This window comes from Sminthopsis crassicaudata, chromosome 2 (assembly GCF_048593235.1).
Source record: "Sminthopsis crassicaudata isolate SCR6 chromosome 2, ASM4859323v1, whole genome shotgun sequence".
Classification (NCBI taxonomy): Eukaryota; Metazoa; Chordata; class Mammalia; order Dasyuromorphia; family Dasyuridae; genus Sminthopsis; species Sminthopsis crassicaudata.
Genome location: NC_133618.1, coordinates 331,380,948 through 331,400,656, shown reverse-complemented (window position 1 = coordinate 331,400,656; position 19,709 = coordinate 331,380,948). Strand labels below are relative to the sequence as shown.

The 19,709-nt window shown below is 36.6% G+C and overlaps 1 protein-coding gene across 2 annotated transcripts in view; it reads right to left on the bottom strand.

The window, feature by feature from the left end:
• The window catches only part of FNTB (farnesyltransferase, CAAX box, subunit beta), an 81,764-nt gene extending 67,396 nt beyond the window's left edge, over positions 1–14,368 (bottom strand). For both annotated transcript variants that reach the window (XM_074290386.1, XM_074290385.1), the window contains exon 1: positions 13,583–14,368. In XM_074290386.1, coding sequence (XP_074146487.1) covers positions 13,583–13,729 — 147 coding nt within the window. In that variant the 5' untranslated portion in view covers positions 13,730–14,368. The remainder of the gene's footprint in view (positions 1–13,582) is intronic.
• Between the last annotated feature and the right edge of the window lie 5,341 nt (positions 14,369–19,709).

The following is a 19,709-nucleotide window of genomic DNA, read 5'->3' as shown; positions in this document are numbered from 1 at the left end:
AAAAGAAAAAAGTAAAAAAAAATCTCTGCTGTCTAGCAGTTTATATTCAAGTTCAGATACACAATGTATATATGTATAGAATTATTTAAAATAAATATAATAAACATTCCTTGGTTAATGAGGAATTTATTCCCATTTATGATAATACTCTTATGTTTACATTATCCTCTCAGATCTATGTAATGAATATTCTAAAATAAATAAGCTAAAACAGAGGTATCAAACATGATAATGCCATCAACACTTCAGAGTATGGTCTAAGCCAGATTAAAATATACTTGGGAAATATTTAACAAACAACAATAACAACAATAACAGAACATAGCTAATATTAATACATGGTTTTCTAAGTCACTGTTCAAGACCAGGATTTGGTGATCTCAGTTTCTATTTGAGTTTGAAACCCCTGGTCCAAAAAATTTGTTTTTAGGTAACTTGGACAGGGATATATTTGATATGTCAAGAATTCAAACACTGGTAAGTTAGACAACTTGGAAATAAAATTGTCCAGATTCTTAAATTTCCCATTCACAACATTTTACCAGTAAAAACTGTACTGCTTAAACTGATATGAAACACCAAACTAAATAAACAGTTGGTCTTTTTCTAAATTGATCTATTTCTAATTCATACTTTCCCAGGTTGGAAAATATAATTAAATATGGTTTCAAAGACTTCCTGAGGGGTTTTAAGCTGAGTGACATAAGAAAAGTAAATAATATAGAATAATAAACAAAGTATTTGGACAACCATTCTGTTAAATTATGTCAAAAGAAATATTTGCTTAGTATACATTACAAGGTCAGATAATGTTGACTGGAAGAAAACAAAAGTTTTTGGAAAAAAACTCTCAAACACAAGCCTATTTCAATCTATATTCCTCATTTAAAACTGTTAATATAAAATAATGGTGGCACATATAGACTTAGAAAATCTGTGAGCTCAAAGTTTGACATCTTAGATATAAAACAGTTAAGTTTGACATCTGCTCAACATTTAGATATCTAGGCTTTCAATGGGGGGAAAAAGCCTACATCTTAGAACTCTCCAATAAGACGTCCTCCCCTTTTAAGGACCTGTCAAAACAAGAAGCGAGTGAATAAAAGAGCTATTTTACTTGTAGGCTATATCCACATTCTATATAAAAAGATGTAAATATCTAGACCACATCTGCAAATATAAAAGGTCTGATCTGCAATTAGAGAGACAATCTATAGAATTTGTTCATCACTTAAGTACATCTAAAAAAAGAAGAGGGAAAGGGGAGAAAGAAATAAGTATGTATATATAATGCTCAATATGTACCAGGTATCATGCAAAGTACTTTTTGTTTTACAAATATTATCTTATATGATATTCATAATAACACTGGAAAGTGGATATTGTTATAATAGTTTTTATACTTTATATATATATATATATATATATATATATATATATAAAATATGTATTCTATGTCTTATTATATATATTATAATAGTTGAGGGAACTGAAGCAAACAGAAGTTAAGTGCCTTGTCCAAGATCATCTAGCTAGTATTTGGTTCATGTTAAGTAGAAAGAGGATTATCCTTGTTCATCCTCATGAAAGAGGATGGTCTGGAATACCTCCAGGAAATTTCAAAGTTCCTTTAATGATCTCAAGTTTGTTTTAGAGGCATATGCCTAGGGAACAGACAGATATATATTGTTACTAATATTGATCCACAGTGTTGTGTGTGGTTGTTAGTTCACAAAAAACATGAAAAAAATTAAAAGTGAATATCATAAAGAGGCTAATAGAGTTAGCTATATAACTCTGAACAAATGGCAACAAACAATGAGGAACATCCATGAGCAGTTTCTTCATTTATAAACTGAAAGATTGGTCTAGATGATCTTCATATTCTAAATCCTAAGATCCTATAGTGTATGTTTACACTAACTATTGAAAATGAGTGTTAAAAGTGTGTTCATGCAATACCAATGAGAACTCCAAAATGAATTTATGTCATTCTGAAGTTTTAGTTTGAAAGTAAGTCTTAACTCTGGGTTGCCTCTAGTCCTCTATCCTGAGCCCTCTTCTCTTTTTCCATTATACCTGTAATTTCCTCTACATCTGTTCATCCTCAATCTCCTATCTCTAGCTTCCTATTAGACATCTAAAATAGGATATTACATAAGACATCTTTAATCTCAATAAATACAAAACAGAACACTTTGCCCCCAAGTCCTCCCTTCTTTCTAATTTCCCTGTTACGGTCAAGAACAAATCAATTTTTATAGTCACTTATATGTACAACTTTAGGGTCACATTATAATCTTCCCCTCTCTCTCATGCTGCATATCCAAATCTTGGGGGTTTTTCTCTATATTCACAACATCTCTTCTATATTTCATTTTCACTCACCCTGCTGAACCCTAGTTCATGCTCTCATTGGCTTCAGTTGGTTTGATCTTTCTATTTCAAGCCTGTCCTCAGTCTAATAGATCCTCCACTCAGTCACTAAAATAATTCTCCAAAACATAGGTCTGAGCATGTCATCCCCAACTCACTCACCTCTCATTCAAACTCCAGAAGCCCCTTATCACCTACAGGATCACATATTAAATCCTTTTTGACATTTAAAGTCCTTCACAAGTTGGTCCCTTCCTACTTTTCTTTTATATTTTACTACTAGCTTCTTTTATATTTTACTACTTTCCACATAATCTACAATCCAGCAACACTGATCTATTTGTTGTTCCTTGCACATGAGACTCCATCTTTCAATTCTGTCTTTTCGTTGACTATCCCCAATGTCTATAAAGTGTTTGCCTTCCCCTTCAATTGGCTTCTTTCAAAGAAGTACAAAAATGTGGTCTCTGCACTAATTTTTGCATTTCTATGAATCCCAGCACTTAGCACGAAGCCTGGCACATAGTAAGTACTAAAAAATGCCTACAGATTGTTGACTTGACAGAAGGGAAATTAAGGGAGACAGAAGTTTTAAAAGGAGCTTAGTTCAATGGCATTAGAATGAAATATACCAAAGCTTTCAAATATAGATTCAAGTCAAACACTTTAATCTTTTCCTAATGCTCCCTTTATTAATAAATCACATAGAACTGATCTAATCATTCTAGAGAACAATATGGAACTATGTCCAAAGGGCTTAAAATTGTGTATAATACCCTTTGATCCAGCAGTCTCTTTACTAGGGTTGAATTCCAAAAGATCACAAAAGAGGGAAAAGGATCCACATGTGCAAAAATGTTTGTAGCAGCTCTTTCTGCAGGGGCAAAAAACTGGAAAGTGAATGGATGCCCATCAATTGGGGAATGGTTGGGTAAGTTATAGTATATGGATGTAATGGAATATTATTTTTCTACAAGAAATGATAAGCAGACTGATTTTTAAAAAGCCTAGAAATACTTACATGAATTGATGCTAAGTGAATTAGCAGAACCAAGAGAACATTTTATATAGTAACAACAAGATAATAAGATAATCAACTGTGATGGACTCTTTTTTTTTTTTTTAATATAATTTTAACTTTTTTTTTTTTTACAGTACATATGCATGGGTAATTTTTTACAACATTATCCCTTGCACTTACTTCTGTTCAGATTTTTTTCCCCTCCTCTCCCAACCCCCTCCCCCAGATGGCAGGCAGTCTTATACATGTTAAATATATTATAATATATTCTAGATACAATATATGTGTGTAGAACCGAATTTCTTGTTGCACAGGAAGAATTGGATTCAGAAGGTAAAAACAACAGTTTACACTCATTTCCCAGTGTTCCTTTTCTGGATGTAGCTGATTCTGTCCATCACTGATCAATTGGAATTGGATTAGCTCTTCTCTATGTTGAAGATATCCAATTCCATGTGATATTCCATGTGACTCTTTTCAACAATGAGGTGATTTAAGGAAATTCCAATAGACTTGTAATAGAAAGTGTCATCCATATCCAAAAAGAGAATTATGGAGACTGAATGTGGACCAAAGCATAGTATCTCACTTTTTTGTTGTTTGTTGTTTTTTCCTTTCTCGTGTTTTTTTCTCTTTTGATTTTTTCTTTGTATAAGTACATGACAAATATGCAAATATGTTTAGAAGAATTGTATTTGTTTAACCTATACTGAATTGCTTGCTCTTGTGGGGAGGGAAGGAGAAAAGGAAAATTTTAGAACATAAGGCTTTGCAAAGATGAATGTTGAAAACTATCTTTGCATGTTTTTGGAAAAATAAAATATTAAGAATTAAAAACACATAAATTAACTGATCAGTGCAGAGCTTTTTTCTTTTCTTTTTTTTTTTTTTTAAACATTTAGATACATGAAACAGAAAGGTCATACAAAAATCTTACTGCTTAGAAAAATGGCATATGCCTACACAAATTATGCAATCTATTTTCAAATAAACACTTCATTACTGATGGATGGTCATTTAAATGTTTTACTTTTGAGTTTTACCAAAAAACTTTTTAATTGCTTTTATTATCAATTCTATTCAGTTGATCTATTTTTATTTTTTCAATGAATATCAAGTTGTTTTAATGAATTTTGTTGTTGTTCAGTTGTTTTTAATCATATCCAATTTTTTGTGACCCTATTTGAGGCTTTCTTGGCAAAAATACTAGAGTAGTTTGCCACTTCCTTCTCCAATTCATTTCATGGATAAGGAAACTGATCCAAACAGGGCTAAGTAACTTGCCCAGCATCATATAGGTAGTAAGTGTAAGAGTAAGGAGAGGGCAATTTAAAAAAGAAAATTAAGAATAGTGAAAGGATGGTCAAAGGGGAATATTTCAGGAAAAATCGAGGAAATATAATCAAAGGTTAGGGAGATTGGTGTTAGCAAGCAAAGAATGAGAGAATGGGTGAATGATGTTGAAGTGATTTTAAAGTACAGAATTGGAAAGCAAGCTTTTAATTCAATGGTATCAATAAAATGAGATTTTCTACTGAAGATAAAGAGAATATCTAAGTAGCTTGAGAAAATGAGAGAAGATGAGATGCTCTCTATGGAAAATACTTTGGGTAATTTTCCAGAGCAGAATAAAAGGACTGATATATAGCAATGAGTGCATGGTTAAAAGTACATTTATAGTGAGCCAAGTCAGAACAGTTGGATTTTGGATTTCCTCGAAAACTGATCAGTACCTTGACAAGGTGGCTAGTAAGTAGAATAACCCAGAGATAGACTTGGAAATAATAATTAGTGGTCAGAAAAAAGTGTCTAAGATACAAAAAAGTTGACCTGATTTAAGATTTTGAGAATTAAGTGAAGGTAGATATAAGGACCTAGGAAAAGCAGGAAGGGACAGAAGAAAGATTATAAGTTACAGTGAAAATAAAAAACAGATTTAGAAGAGCTGAGACACAGGAAGAGATTGAAAGATAGAAGGGCTATGGTTAGATAAAGGAATCTTAGAAGCATGGATTGTGGGGAAGGAATATGTGGGTGGTAATAACATAAGTGTGATAAAAAAAATTCTTGTTGGTGGCTAAGATGAAAATAAAAGATAAAGATGTTGATTAACCCAGAAGTTATTTAAGAGGACCTCCAAATGAAGCCCCCAAATATTACCAATTATTATCCTATATGAAATAATAACAGTCATAACTGTATTAGCTATCCTAGTTCTTTTCACAAGTAATTCCAAAGCATTTCATTTTATGAAGCTTAATCCAATCAGACAACTAAGGGACGAAATGGACATAGAGTTGGGCCCAGAGTCAGGAAGATCTGAATTCAAATATGATCTCAGATACTCACTTACTAGCTGTGTGGTACTGGGCAAGTCAGTAAAAAGCATCTCCTTCAGTTTCCCCAATTCTAAAATGGAAATAATAGTATCTTCCTGCCAGAGCTGTTGTGAGATTCAAATGAAGTATTTGTAAAGCATTTAGCATGGTGTTTGGCACATAATAAGCATTTAATAAAACTTGTACATTTCCTTGCACCAAGACTTCTCATTTTGAACTCTGTTTTAGACAGTTTTCAACCATTTTCCCCTAAAAAAAAAAAAAAAAAAAAAGTTGTAAAAGTTCATTTGTGAAGGAGCTATTTGGAACTGGGACCACATTTCCCCACTGAAACAAAGTTATAAATGACAATGTTCAAAAGTCCATTTTAATGCATACTTTAACTGAAACAATATATCCCCTATTTCCCTTAACCACCAAACCTGCAATTTAGTAAAGATTAAGAAAATCTTGTTTTTACAAACAAAAACTGATCCTTCTGCTCATCTGGATGGGGAGGAGCTACTCATTTGTCCAGGAATTCATAAACTAAGAAGTATCTGGACGGTTGGAAAATAAGAGATCCAAGTGATTTCCTTAAAATCATTCAGAAATCCAATAAAATTAATATTTAATCAGAAAAATTTACTCTCTATTGCACTATTTGAATTTGTGTTTGTAAAATAAAATATTCTCTAGATATCCAATTAGTGGGAATATGATATGCTTTCCATTTCACTGATATTTGAGGAAGAATAAAAAATACAGCATTGCAATTTCTAATAGTTTTACTTTCACAGCTGTTACTTTAAATCAATTTAATAAGGACATCAATTTTCCTTTCAGGAACTATCAGTTTCTTTCAATATTTTTTCTTTATTCCTAGAGGTCCTTTCTGAAAACATAGATGCTACTTAAAGAGTCATTTTAACATTTTTTAAAAATAACAAAATTACTATTAATTAGAACTGGAAAGAAAACAAAAAGCTAAACCTTTATAATTAAGAGAGATTGCATATAAATCTGCATGGTCTACTTATTTAACTAGGTTAAATGAGTACATGAGTCTCTTCGTCGTCTTATTTTTTTTTTTTGGGGGGGGGGTAGGGTAATTGAGGTTAAGTGACTTACCCAGGATCACACAGCTAGGATATGTTAAGTGTGTGAGATCAAATTTGAACTCAGGTACTCCTGACTTCAAGGGCTGGTGCTCTATCCACTGCACCAACTAGCTGTCCTGACAACTGCACCAACTAGCTGTCCTGACAACTTAAAAGCTGTCCTCTTCTAAGACAGAAGCAAAATCATGAAATTTGGAGAGATCTGAATCAAAGCATTTTGTACAATAACAATAACACTTTAAGAATGAAAAACTATTCAAGACTTAAGAAATGGGAGCCAATAAGGTTAGAGCCATGATAGCAGAGGTGCAGGAAGGAGCACATACCAGGTCCCTCTAATAACACCTAAATCTAGAAATCAGATCAGGCCAAGTCATTATCATAAAATTAAAAAAATAAATAAATAAATCATAGTGAGTTGTTTTTCCTAGGTTAGGGTAGTATAAGGACTGAACAGTCACTGGGAACAGGCTCTAGCCAAGAAGAGCCATAAGGAGAGACCATTTACCAGGGTAAGAAAAGAGAAAGGGTTACTTATTGAGAGTAAGGGGTGTAGGTTAAGGAATGAATTAGTCCTAGATGTTACAAATTCTAAGATGATACAAAAATATTTATATTAGCAACTTTTGGGATGGCAAAGAATTTTAAGCAGTGAGAGTGACCATCAATTAGAAATAGCTGAATAAATTAAGATATATGACTGTGATAAAATACTAATGCTCTAAAAGAAATGATGAAAGAGATGGTTACTAGAAAGACTAATCCAGTATAAAATAATCCAAAATAAGGTGAGTAGAACCAAGATAAGAATTTCTAAAGTGATAAAAATATCTTAAAGGATGAACAATTTTGAAAGACTTAGGAATTTGGTTCAATGCAATTCCCAACCACAATTCCAGATAATTCATGATGAAATATACTACCTACCACTTCCGAAAGATGAGACTCAAGAGAATAGATTCTAATTAAAAAAAACAACAACAACAACAACAAAAAAAAAAAAAAACCATGGTCAATGCAGGAATTTATTACACTTTGTACTTTTTTCTTTCTGAACTGATTGAGGTGAAGGGGGAGTTTTTGCTGAAGCTGGATTTTTGTTGACTACAAAAATTTAATTTAAAAAATAATTTAAAACCCTGATCAACAGCCTAATTAATTCAATGACCAACCATGATTCCAGAAGACTGATGAAGAATGTTTCCCAGCTCTTAACCAAACACTAAGTGACTAATTATAACACATTAACAAAAATTTTTTAAAACCTACTATAAAACATTGATGATATTAATTAGTAGTTTTCTAAGTCAATATATGGTCTGCAAAGTTCCTTATAAATAGTTTAGTGGCCCCTGTTTCTATTTGAGTTTGACACTGCTGACCTAATTCATCTCTTATTTTATGAACAGGAAACTAAAATCCAGAGGAATTTATTCATTTACAAACATTTATTAAACACTTATTTATATGCTAGACTTCATGCTAGGCATCTGGAATATAAAGACCATGTCTTGCTGCCTTTATGTGGGGAAATAACATGCATATATGTAACTTACAGAAAATATATACAAAGTAATATTGGGGAGTAGGGCAGGACCTAGGAGAAGATGAGGATGAGGGGGATTTAGGGAGAAGAAAAAATAAATGGTTGTTAATTGAAAATGTATATAAGTTAAAAAAAACTAAATGCCCCCAAAAAGCATTATCTAGAAAGTAGATAAGTTCCAATCCTCCCTAAGCCACAACTTGTAATTGTTAAATTTAACAGCTTTTTCTCAGGTCGTCTCATTCTTGACCTTTTTTTACATCTCTGACCCTGTTAAAGATTTCTTTCCCCTGAATACTCTATCCTCCCTGTGTTTTAGTAATGTTAAGATTAGTTCTATCTTCAATATTCCCTTAATTTTTGGGTCACTCCTCAGATGGCTCTGGAAGGGAAAGTGAGGCAGGTGACCTTGCACAGCCCTCTCTCATTCTAATCCAATTCACTTGCATGTCATGGCATCACCTCCCTGATGTCACGGTCCTTTTCGAAATTGAAGGATAGACAATAGCAATCCTACAGACATCTAAAATTCAGCATTCCAAAATTGAACTCCTTATTTTTTGCCCCAAAATTCATTCTTTTCCCTAACTTCCCAACATCTGTGCAGAGCACCGCCATTTCAATCAACCAGATTAGCAATTTTATAATCAACCTTTATTTTTCATTCTGCCCAGCCCTCATATTCAATCAGCTGCCAAGTGTTGTTGAACCCAATTCAACATCTCTAACATCTACTTCCTTCAGCTCATCTCAAACCATCCTAGTCAGACCCTCCAAATACTTCCAGCTTAGACTACTGAAATATAATCTGGCTTCAAGTTTCTCCCCTCCGCAATCTCATCGCTTCACAGAATTGCTAAATTGATATTACTAAAGCATAGGTCTAATTATGCCACTCCCCTGCTCACAAAGCTTCAACAGCTTATTGTCTCTAAAATAAAATATAAAACTCTCTGCTTGGCATTAAAAGTCCTTCACAATTCTAGTTCTAGCTTATGTTCCCAGGCAGATCACACATCACTCCTCCTCGAACACTCTCCGCCCTAGCCAAGCTGGCTCACTTGCTGCTCCCCACATCACATTCCATCTTCTATATCCATGCCTTCACAAAGGTTTTCCTGGTCTTGGAATGCTTTTGCTCTTCACTTCCTATCTTGGAATGCCCAGCTTCTTTCAAGGTTCTGATCAAATGGCACTTCTTTCAGGAGACCTTTACTGATGCTCCCAGCTCTTAGTGCCCTGTCCTGTTGTCCAGCATTTCAGTCATGTACAACGATTCATAATCCCATCTGGAGTTTTCTTGGCAAAGATACAAGAATGGTTTAACCTTTCCTTCTTCAGCTCATTTGACAAATAAGGAAACTGAGGCAAAATGGGTTAAGTGACTAGCCTTGGTCACAGAACTAGTAAAATTTCTGAGGCACTCTACTGTGCCAACTAATTGCCCTTCTTCTAGGCCCTGTCCTACTCTCCCAATAAAAAAAAATTATTATTTTTATTTTGCTTTATATATATTTCCTATTTAGTTACATATATATTGTTTTCCACATAAAGGCAACAAGGCATAGTCTCTGTATTACAAATACCTAGCATGGAGTCTGATATTTATTAATAGGTATTTAATAAATGTTTATGAATGAATAAATTTCTCTGAGTTTTAGTTTTCCATCTATAAAATAAGGGATACAGGGACCTCTAGGCTATTTTTTTTTAAAGTTTTTTATTTACAAAACATTATGCATGGGTAATTTTTCAACACTGACTGTTGCAAAACTTTGTGCTCCAAATTTTCCTCTCCTTCCCCCCACTCCGTCCCCTAGATGTCAATATATATATATACTCTAAGCTATTAAAAAAGAACTTTGTTGGCCCAATATTGGCTTTAAAAATTACCTATTAACATTGTCTATGTTCTATTGTCATTTTCTCCCTTAAATTTTTTAATTTAACCTAATTCTATTTTAATCTGGTTCTGGTTCAGACAAATCTGAAATAGATAATGTCAACATGATCACTTCTAGCTCTTAAAAAATTACAATTACATGACCCCTGATTGTTTTATGTGTATGACTCATCTCCCCAAATAAAATATAAGCTGGCTGGAAGGCAGAAAACACATAAAAATAACAATCACAAAATATGAGTTGAAAGAAATTCAGAAATCTTCTGCTCCAATATATACCAAAACAGAAATAGCATTTAGAACATCCCCAATAAAGCAGTATCCAGCTCTACTTGAAATAGGCAATGACAAGGGAACCTGATATCTCCTACGGCATGTAGTAATCAACAGGCTAATGATGAGGAAGATATTCTTTTACATTCAAACAAAAAGAAAGGTCCTTCTGCAACTTCTAGGGGGGCTTCTAATTCTGTCCTCTAAAATCAAACCAAACAAGCTTCTCCCTCATCCACATAACAGCCTAAAAGTACCTATATCATATCTATAGTTAAACACTCAACTACCTGATTATTCCATAATTGGCTAATGACACATTCTATCACTTATACTGGTGGCAAAAAGGAAAACAAAAACAAAACAAAGAAACAAACAAACAAAAAAAACCTCGAGCAGGATAATCAGTGAACAATCTGTTCAGGGCAAAGTAGTATTTCAGAATATTCTTGTACTAATATTTAGCCTATATACAGCCCTGACTCACAGAGCATTTGCACAGGGATGGATTTCAGATGGTTACATTAAGAAGGGAGTCACAGTTAGCACTGATAAAAGGAAAAGGGGAAAAGGATAATGGGAGGGATAAGTTCAAGAAGGCCTTTAGCCAAGCATTATTTGGTTTCACTTCAAACATCACATTTTCTTATTAAAATACAGCATTATGATAATTAAATATGGAAATGGAGATAAGCACCTATTTGTTACCAGCAGCAAAAGCATAAAATTAAGAGTCAGTTTTCAGTATATGTCATTATATGAATAAGAGCTGTAATCAAAATACCAAAGCTAGCCACAAAGGTTAAGATTCTCCAGGAACATTCTCCTGCAATCTGAGCCCTTCTTTTGTCCTCCCTTTCCTTCAAAGTTTGAGTTGAAATAAAATCAGGAGAAGTAATAAAAGAACCACTTTGTCTTTACTAGTAAGAGCCACAAATGTGAGCCATGAGAAAAAACATGCTTAAGACATATTAAGACAAATACTGAGAAACTTCAAACAAGCAGCAAGAGCAGAAAACTGACTGAGTACCTACCTAAAATAAATGTGGTTTAGTGAAAAGACCAATGGACTTAGAACTGGGAAAGCTGGGTTTGAATTGGAAGCTGCATTTAATAGCAAGGACTTGGGAAAACCATTTAACTTGCTTCTTTTGACTCATCTGCAAAATGGGGATAGTCCCCGAGTTGTTATATAGACTTCGTTGGTCTGGACTTAAAATATCAATAACTTGGGACTTTCCTGATGTAGGACCTCAAGATGTTTCTTCACAGATGCAGATTGGCAACTTACATACAATGGTCTTAGAAGATCACCTGAGGCCCTAAGAAATTAAAATAGCTTGCTAAGGGATCATGAAGTCAAATGTGTCATGAGGTAGGAATTAATCCAAATATTCCTGACTCTAAGGATAACTCTTTATCCATTTAAATACTCCTCTTCTTGGGAGGATTAAATGAGACAAATATAAGAAATATAAATTCCAGAGGATAGATGATGACAAATACTATCTAATCTCAAAAAGAGAAAGGCAGAATAAAATAATCATTTTTGGACATGTCCTATGTGGGGCATTTTGCTTGACTATGCATATTTGTTACAAAGTTACACACACACACAAACTCCGGTAGGGGAGGTAACTGGGGGAGAAAATGCCTATGAACTGAAAAAAAAAAATCCAAAAAAACCCTATTACTTGTTATCTTTTTCTCCCTAATCATTTTTTTGGTTCTCTAACATACTGATCCCCCTTTTTAAATTATTACCGTTAATACTCTCTTTAGATACTTTTTCCCTGAGAATTTTGGGGAAATTTGAATAGATAGAAAAACTGTCATCGGGAGATTTAATTTTCACAACCCCTAAAGTGCCCTAGACCCCGGCTTCTCAAAATGTGGTCCATCTGGGGCCCCAAAGCTGAATGTGGGGGGAGCAAAAGTGTGGCTTATTATCAGTAAATGGTTGACTCGTATAGCTACTTTATATACCTAACCCGGAATCACATTAAAATTTCTCCAGCAAAAAAGGGCTTGCAAGTAGAAAAAGTTTAAGATGCCCTGCTTTGGACAAATGAAATCTGCGAGGGACGGGTTTCATTTCTTACTAAACCATTTGAGCTCAAGCTCTTCAGTTAAATGGTTTTCCTCTCTAACCAGCAGGGCCTTTGGGTCCTGGAAAATGGAGAACTTCACATTAATTCAGGTTTCCAACCCTGGCCCTAAAAGGCCATGCTGTTCCCTCCATGTTCCTCCGGGAGGTCTCCCTCGCTTGGAAAGCAGCCCGTTCTCCCACTGCTGAAGTCAATCAGCCAGGCTGCTTTTCTTCCTCACCAGATGGTGAAAATGTTAGTAATGACCACCTTGGGAACCCTTCCAGCTCGGAGAAAGAGAGGGCGCCGAGAAAGGAAAACGCGAGCAGAAAGCCCTCCGGGCCCATCTTGGCAGCGAGAGGGGCGTTCCGCCCCCGTTATCCACCCAGCCCAGGCGATCGGACTGCAGGTGGATGGGGCAGGGCCACAGACCGGCACTTGGGGGTCAACCACAGGAACACAAGAATTACTCGTTTGCTCCCCTCCTCCGCTCCCAAAAGCCTTAAACACACTGAATGGCTCAATTAAGAGAAGGGGACAGCAAGACAGGAGCAAGCACCGAGATAAACTCCAGCTCCTCCGGGCAGAAGGGGGCAGGAAAAGACGAGGGCAGGTCAGTCTGACCCTTGACCTTTTTCAGGAGCTCCCCGACTCCCCGTCCTAGAGCCACCAAGGAGGACTCACCTCCTATTTCAGGTAGCCCCAGGTCGTCCACCTCCTCCCCTCCCCATCCCAACCTGTACAGGTAACTTTTCCCCTCCCCCAGTCCACCCAGCCCCGGGCACTGGGAGCCTGCACCCCGCAGGACAGAGCCACCGTGATGCACTGTGGGAACGGTAGTCCCCAGAAGTGCTTCAGTCTCGGTCACCGATGGAGGGCCAGACTGCCACTCCCAGAAGCCTCCGGGCCTCGGCTTCCCCCAGCCCCGCAGCCTCACCTGTTCCACGGAGGTGACCGTCTCCACCGCGTCGTCTTGCAACCGCTCCTGCACGTGCTCCGGGCTCAGGCAGTATAGAGACTCAGACCAGGCTGGGGGAAGGGGCGGAGTAAAATAGGAAAAGGAAGAAGCAGCAGCGGCAGCCATGGCTTAAAAAAAAAAATACAGCTGGCGGCAGACTGTACTCAACCTCGTCAAACTGCAACGCGTAGCGTATTGAATCCCAGGCGGGCCGAGGCTGCTACGGCAAGCGAAGGCAGCCAAAAAGGACGGAAGGCGAATCTCCCTCCCATTCTCCCCGCCCTTCTCCTTTGAAACGCATACTGTTACACGGGTTTTCTCTGGGCGAACTGCTAGGATGTTGCCGCCCTCCTTAGGGAGGAAGAAGCAGCTGCAATATTCTTAACCCCGAGGAGACGGAAGAACAATTTGCCCTGAAGTTGCGTTTCAGACTAGTTTGTCGTACTTACTGAGCCCTGCCCGGATCGGAACCTCGCCTAGCTTTATAATGAATGACAATAATACTAATAAAGCATCCGGATAATGCTCTTTATGCAAACATATTGGTACATTCTGGTTCCCAATAACAATCCGCCGGAGCCCGATCCGATGGTCTTCTATTAGCAGAAAGAAGGGATGTCTTTAAACTTCAACAGGGTGGTACACATACTCAGTCTGAGCCCGGACTTCATTTACTGCGCTGTAACCTTCGTTCCGCTTGTTCCGTTAGCTCTGCCAAACTTCACGTTCAACCTCCAGTTTCCTTGAATTTCAGCTTCCCCGTTCTCTATGGAATGGTGACATTCGATCAGCCTCACGAGTGTATCATATAATTCACCTAACATTCCATAGATTTTAATGTAATTGAATGCAATGAATACTTGCTACATGTTTAGTTTCCAGTTTTTTATTGTCATTAATGTTATTATGATTTTTTCCCCTTTTGTCCTGATGTCAGTAGCTTTCTTTAATTAACTCAGTCTCTGAGTGCTACAGCTCAGGAGGCGCTTCAGAATTCAAACAGTCCCAAACTCTAATTATGCAAATGAAGAAACTGAGGTACCAGAGGCAGAATTTAAAACCACATCAATCAATAAGCATTAATTAAGCTTCCCTGTCTAATCCCGCTAGTGGTATCTCTATGTGACGTGGGTATGAACAATTGAACAATTTGTTCTTTCAAAGAATTTCAAGGAGTTAAATTAATTCACAATTGTGCCTAAGTAAATTAGTCTCCATTATTCAGTTTTCTCACAGCAGGAGTGATCCCGAACCTATGTTCAGGATTGTTAAATTTTTAATGCAAACATTAACACCTTAGAAATTGGTAATCACTATGAAGCAGGAATTGATTTATTTTTTCCTGTCTAGACTTAAGAAATATTGACAATGCATATTAAACTTAAAATTATATTCCTTATTTATTTATTTTTTTGGGGGGGAGAATCCAATCTTTTTTTTTTTTCTTTTTAAGTATTTTATTTTTCCAATACATGTAAAAACAATTTTTAACATTAGTTTTTTAAATTTTCCAGTTCCAAATTCTCTCCCTGCCATTCCTTTCCCCCTCACTGAGAAGGCAGTTTTATATAGCTTATATGGATGCAATCATAAAAACATATTTCTATATTAGTTATGACAAAAACATATACACAAAACCACCCAAAAAAGGTAAAAAATAGTACACTTTAATCTGCATTCAGAGGCTATCAATTTTTTCTTTGGAGGTGGATGGCACTTTTCATCATATGCCCTTTATAATTGTCTCTTGGATCTTTGTATAATTGAAAATAGCAAAATCATTCACAGACAGAGTTGATCATCATAAAATGTTTGTTACTGTATAAATATTCTCATTCTGGAGAGCCCAGTTGTTAAACATTTATCAGTACACCCTATATTGCTAATTAAATATTGCTTGAGTTCAGTAGAAGTTTAGTAGAAGGTGCAGAGAATGACTTTAATTGTCAAGGTCCGGGCTAGCTCCATTGAAGGGTTCAGAATCAGCCAGAGTCAGCATAAGCAAAAGTCCTTGCCCCACATTGGGCGCCAAAATGTAATGTTCTGTCTTCTCTTTCCAGTTCCAAATTCTCCAAATTCCAAAAGAGGTTTCTTTTCTGTAAATCTTTTTCTCTGTGATCAGGTTTCTTGGGAGGCAGCCAGAGCGAAGGTAGAATCTAGAATCCTCTTCTTCCTGAATCCTGTCTCTGAATCTCCTCCAGCTTCCATGAAGTTCTTCTGGTTAGTCTTGCCCTTGACCCTAATCCAGACTGCTCCTCCAGACTCAATATTGCCTCTTTTTATCCTCCCAGAGAATGGGCTTGTGGGTACTCCCAGGGGCTTATGGGAATTACTTACAACCAATGAACTTGCTGCTGCTTGTAAAGGTGTGAATTCTGAGCTAGAGAATTGTTAAAATACCAACTTAGCACTTAGTAAGAACCTAACATTTAATAACAATAATAATAATAATAAGCATGTATATAATGTTTCAAAATTTTCAAAATACTTTACATACATTATCTCATTTGATCCTCACAGCATTGCTATCACATTTGAGCATCTTTGTTAGGTTAATGAATGGGAAATTGTACCTTAAGATTAACTTGATTTTGCTTTTATCTAATTGTTAGTGCTTTTGAACATTTTCAAGTGGTTGTTGATACTTTGTCTTTTGATAACTTTCATGTCCTTTGATTACTTATCTACTAGACTGGCTGTTAAATTTGTATGTTTGTATCAATCCCCTATGATTCTGGATATAAGAAATAGTTATTGCAAAGTTTTCCCAATTCATATCCTTTCTTCTAACTACAATGATTTTTTGCAAAGATGTATAGTGTTTTTAAAATGTTGCACAACTCTTTCTTTACAACAACACAGGATAGTATTATTATCCAGTTTCATAAGTGAAGAAACTGAATTCAGAGAGTATAAGTGACTCACTATAGTTAAGCAACTAGTAGTTTTTAGAGATATCTTTCACTGTTATTTCAAGCTTAGCATTTTTCCTGGTGTACACATTGCAGTTACAAATAACAAGGAAAAAAAAATACATGATTTGGATAATTATCATTGTTTTAGACAGCTTTGCCCAATTGACCTAATCTTGCATCTGCTACATTGCATGATTTTGACTCTATTGTATAAAAATGCCCCTTCCAAGATAAAGTCCACTTCAGAGAACTAGTTAGTTTGGTATAAGAGCTGGCTGAGCCCTTTTTAGGGTTATTCATCCACTTTTGGTGTCCATCTAACCTCCAACTCTCACCTGTAACTCTAAGAAGCTATACCATGAACAGCAGACACTCCCTAGTAAACCATCTCACAGACAAAGTAACGCTAAACTAGACTGAAAGTAACAGATGGGCCAGAAATCCATCAATGAGTTCAAGGAGTGTCTTCCTCTAACATGTGAAGACTTCCCCTGCCAGAATGGATAAATGAGAACAATCTGTTCTTAATGGCTAAGAAGTGAAACCAGGCACTTCAGAGAGTTTAGAGGTTGGTCAGATATCAAAGATGCCAAGGATATCAACTACATCCCAGACCATCACCAGTCACTGGACTTTGATGACTCTAAAAGAGTGAGGCTGATGATTTTGTGCAACTGACTCACTTAAATCCAATGTATGCTCATCAAGACATCACTCTATAGTGTCATTGGTCCTCTTTGGGAGAAAATAAAGAATAACATCTTTTTTTATTATTAATTTTATAATTATAACATTTCTTGACAGTACATATGCATAGGTAATTTTTTATAACATTATGTCTTGTACTCCCTTCTGTTCCAAATTTTCCCCTCCTTCCCTCCACCCCCTCCTCTAGATGGCAGGCATTCCCATACATATTTAATATGTTATAGTATATCCTAGATACAATATATGTGTGCAGAACCAAATTTGTTGTTGTTGTTGTTGTTGTTGCAAAGGAAGAATTGGATTCGGAAGGTAAAAATAACCTGGGGAGAAAAACAAAAAAATGCTAACAGTTTACACTCATTTACTTTTATGACCATGGTAATATTTGTTAGTCAATTGCCATAAACATAGGGCCATATTCTTTTCATTGGTGGAGTGATCAGAGATGGAACCACCTAATGTTTCCTGGGTCTTCTCTTTTTCTGTCTCTTTCCAATGACAAGATGGATATTGCATGTTGGCACCCATTAGATTCCTTCCCCATCTGTAGAGACCAAGCTGTTAGTCTGTCTGGTCCCTTCCATTCATGACTCTCTGGATTTCTTCATATCACCTGGCAACTATCTAAAGATACTGGAGCTACTCACACTAGATACTGCCCTTCCACAGAGTTATAAAACCTGTCTGCTGGAGCCAGTGGGTCGTCATCAAAAACCAAACAATTAATAGTGTAAAGGGTTAAATTAAGAAGTTCTCTAGGATTACCTGTGGCTTCTCCTCTCTTGTTTTTGCAGGAAAGTCTCTCTATTTCATTCCTTCTCCCACCAGTCCTGATGCATTTCTTTCACAAAGACATCCTGGTTATCAAGGCCTTCAGGCTCATCCCTCTCCTCAGTATTAACTGTAACCCGACATCTACCATTTAGAAAGATCCAACAACCTCACATCAGTGGAAGCTTTCCAGCACCACTTTAGCTAAGGAATCTTGGCCCATTCTAGAGCTTAAGTCCATAAGCAAGGGGGTGATGGGATGATGCTGCTTAAAGCAATGAGCAGAAATCAGAGACCCCGCTTCCACCAACTCCCACCATCTGTCTTGAAATCCCTGTCTTCAAAGAGACACACTTGGCATCTGGCAACTGGTGTTATTCACAAGAACTCCAGCATTGGCCAGGCCCAAGGCCACAGAGCCATTATCCCATTCTTCCCATCTCAAGCAGTCCATACAGGGTTTCATTTGAGACAAAGGGACAAAGGCCTCATCTTCTGGACCTGCTTCAGCATAAAAAAGGCGAGGAACCGATGTGGCCGAGTCTGATTCAGACTGAGGAGAGGGACGATTGACTTGTAGGCAGCACCAGGAGGATGGGCTTGCCGACTGGCAAAATTGGGGATCCAGTGATTTTAGGTTTACCAAATCATTGGAAAATCATTGCTTACCATGTTGAAGAAGCAACTCTCATAAGTAGATGAAAAATGCAAAGATCAAATGGGACTAAAAATAGAATAAAAAAATTGGAGTTAGTGTAGGGATTACTAAGGAGAATAACCAGAGACCCCACCCAGAGGCAGACTGAGGGGAAAGATGAAGCTTTCATGAAGGTGGCTCATCCAGACAGCTTTTCCTAAAATAGGTACCAAAGAACACTTTTCCCCCAATTCCTGCTTTTGTTTCCTCAAAGGAGTAGGGGCAATAGGTAAAACAGTGTGGCCTTCAGGGAGTATGATCTCCTTTAGTAACAATTCTGAAGCCTTTTCAGACTTACAACAGAAGGTTTTGAGAAGTATTTTGAAGCCCCTGCCTAGGGCTTATTGCAGAATCCATCTACCAATCCTTCCCTAAGAAGGTACTCCTCTAGGTCACTTGAAGGAAAGGGGATTTAACAGCCCTTTAAGAATGTATTTGTCTGGGAGCTAAAAGAGGGAATGGAAGAGTCAGGATTTGGGGAATTAAAGGTGCCCTTGTCAGAGGCAAATACAAATCAGCACAGGTCTGTATGACAAATAATAACAAACCTAATTCCAGGGACAGCTTGCACTTATAGTTCCACCTCGTCTAGATGGCAGGAAATCCAATATATGTCAAATATTAAAATATGTGTTAACTCTAATATATGTGAATATTTATACAATTATCTTGCTGCACAAAAATTGGGTCAGAAACAACAAAAACAAAAAAAAAAATGAGTAAGAAAATAAAATGCAAGCCAACAACATCAAAACAAGTGAAAATACTATGTTGTGATTCAAACTCAGTTCCCACAGTCTTCTCTCTGCATGTGGGTTGACTCTCGTCATCACAAGATCCTTGGAATTGACCTCAATCATCTCTTTGTTGAAAAGAGCAGGAAGGCACAGATCTCGGACGGGCCCCCATCAACTGTCTGGGACAGGATGCTAGAACACCTTACCCAACTTGACTCTCTGAGGCATCTCCAGGTACAAAGAGAAAGCATTTGTTCTGTCCTCATCAAGATAGGTCT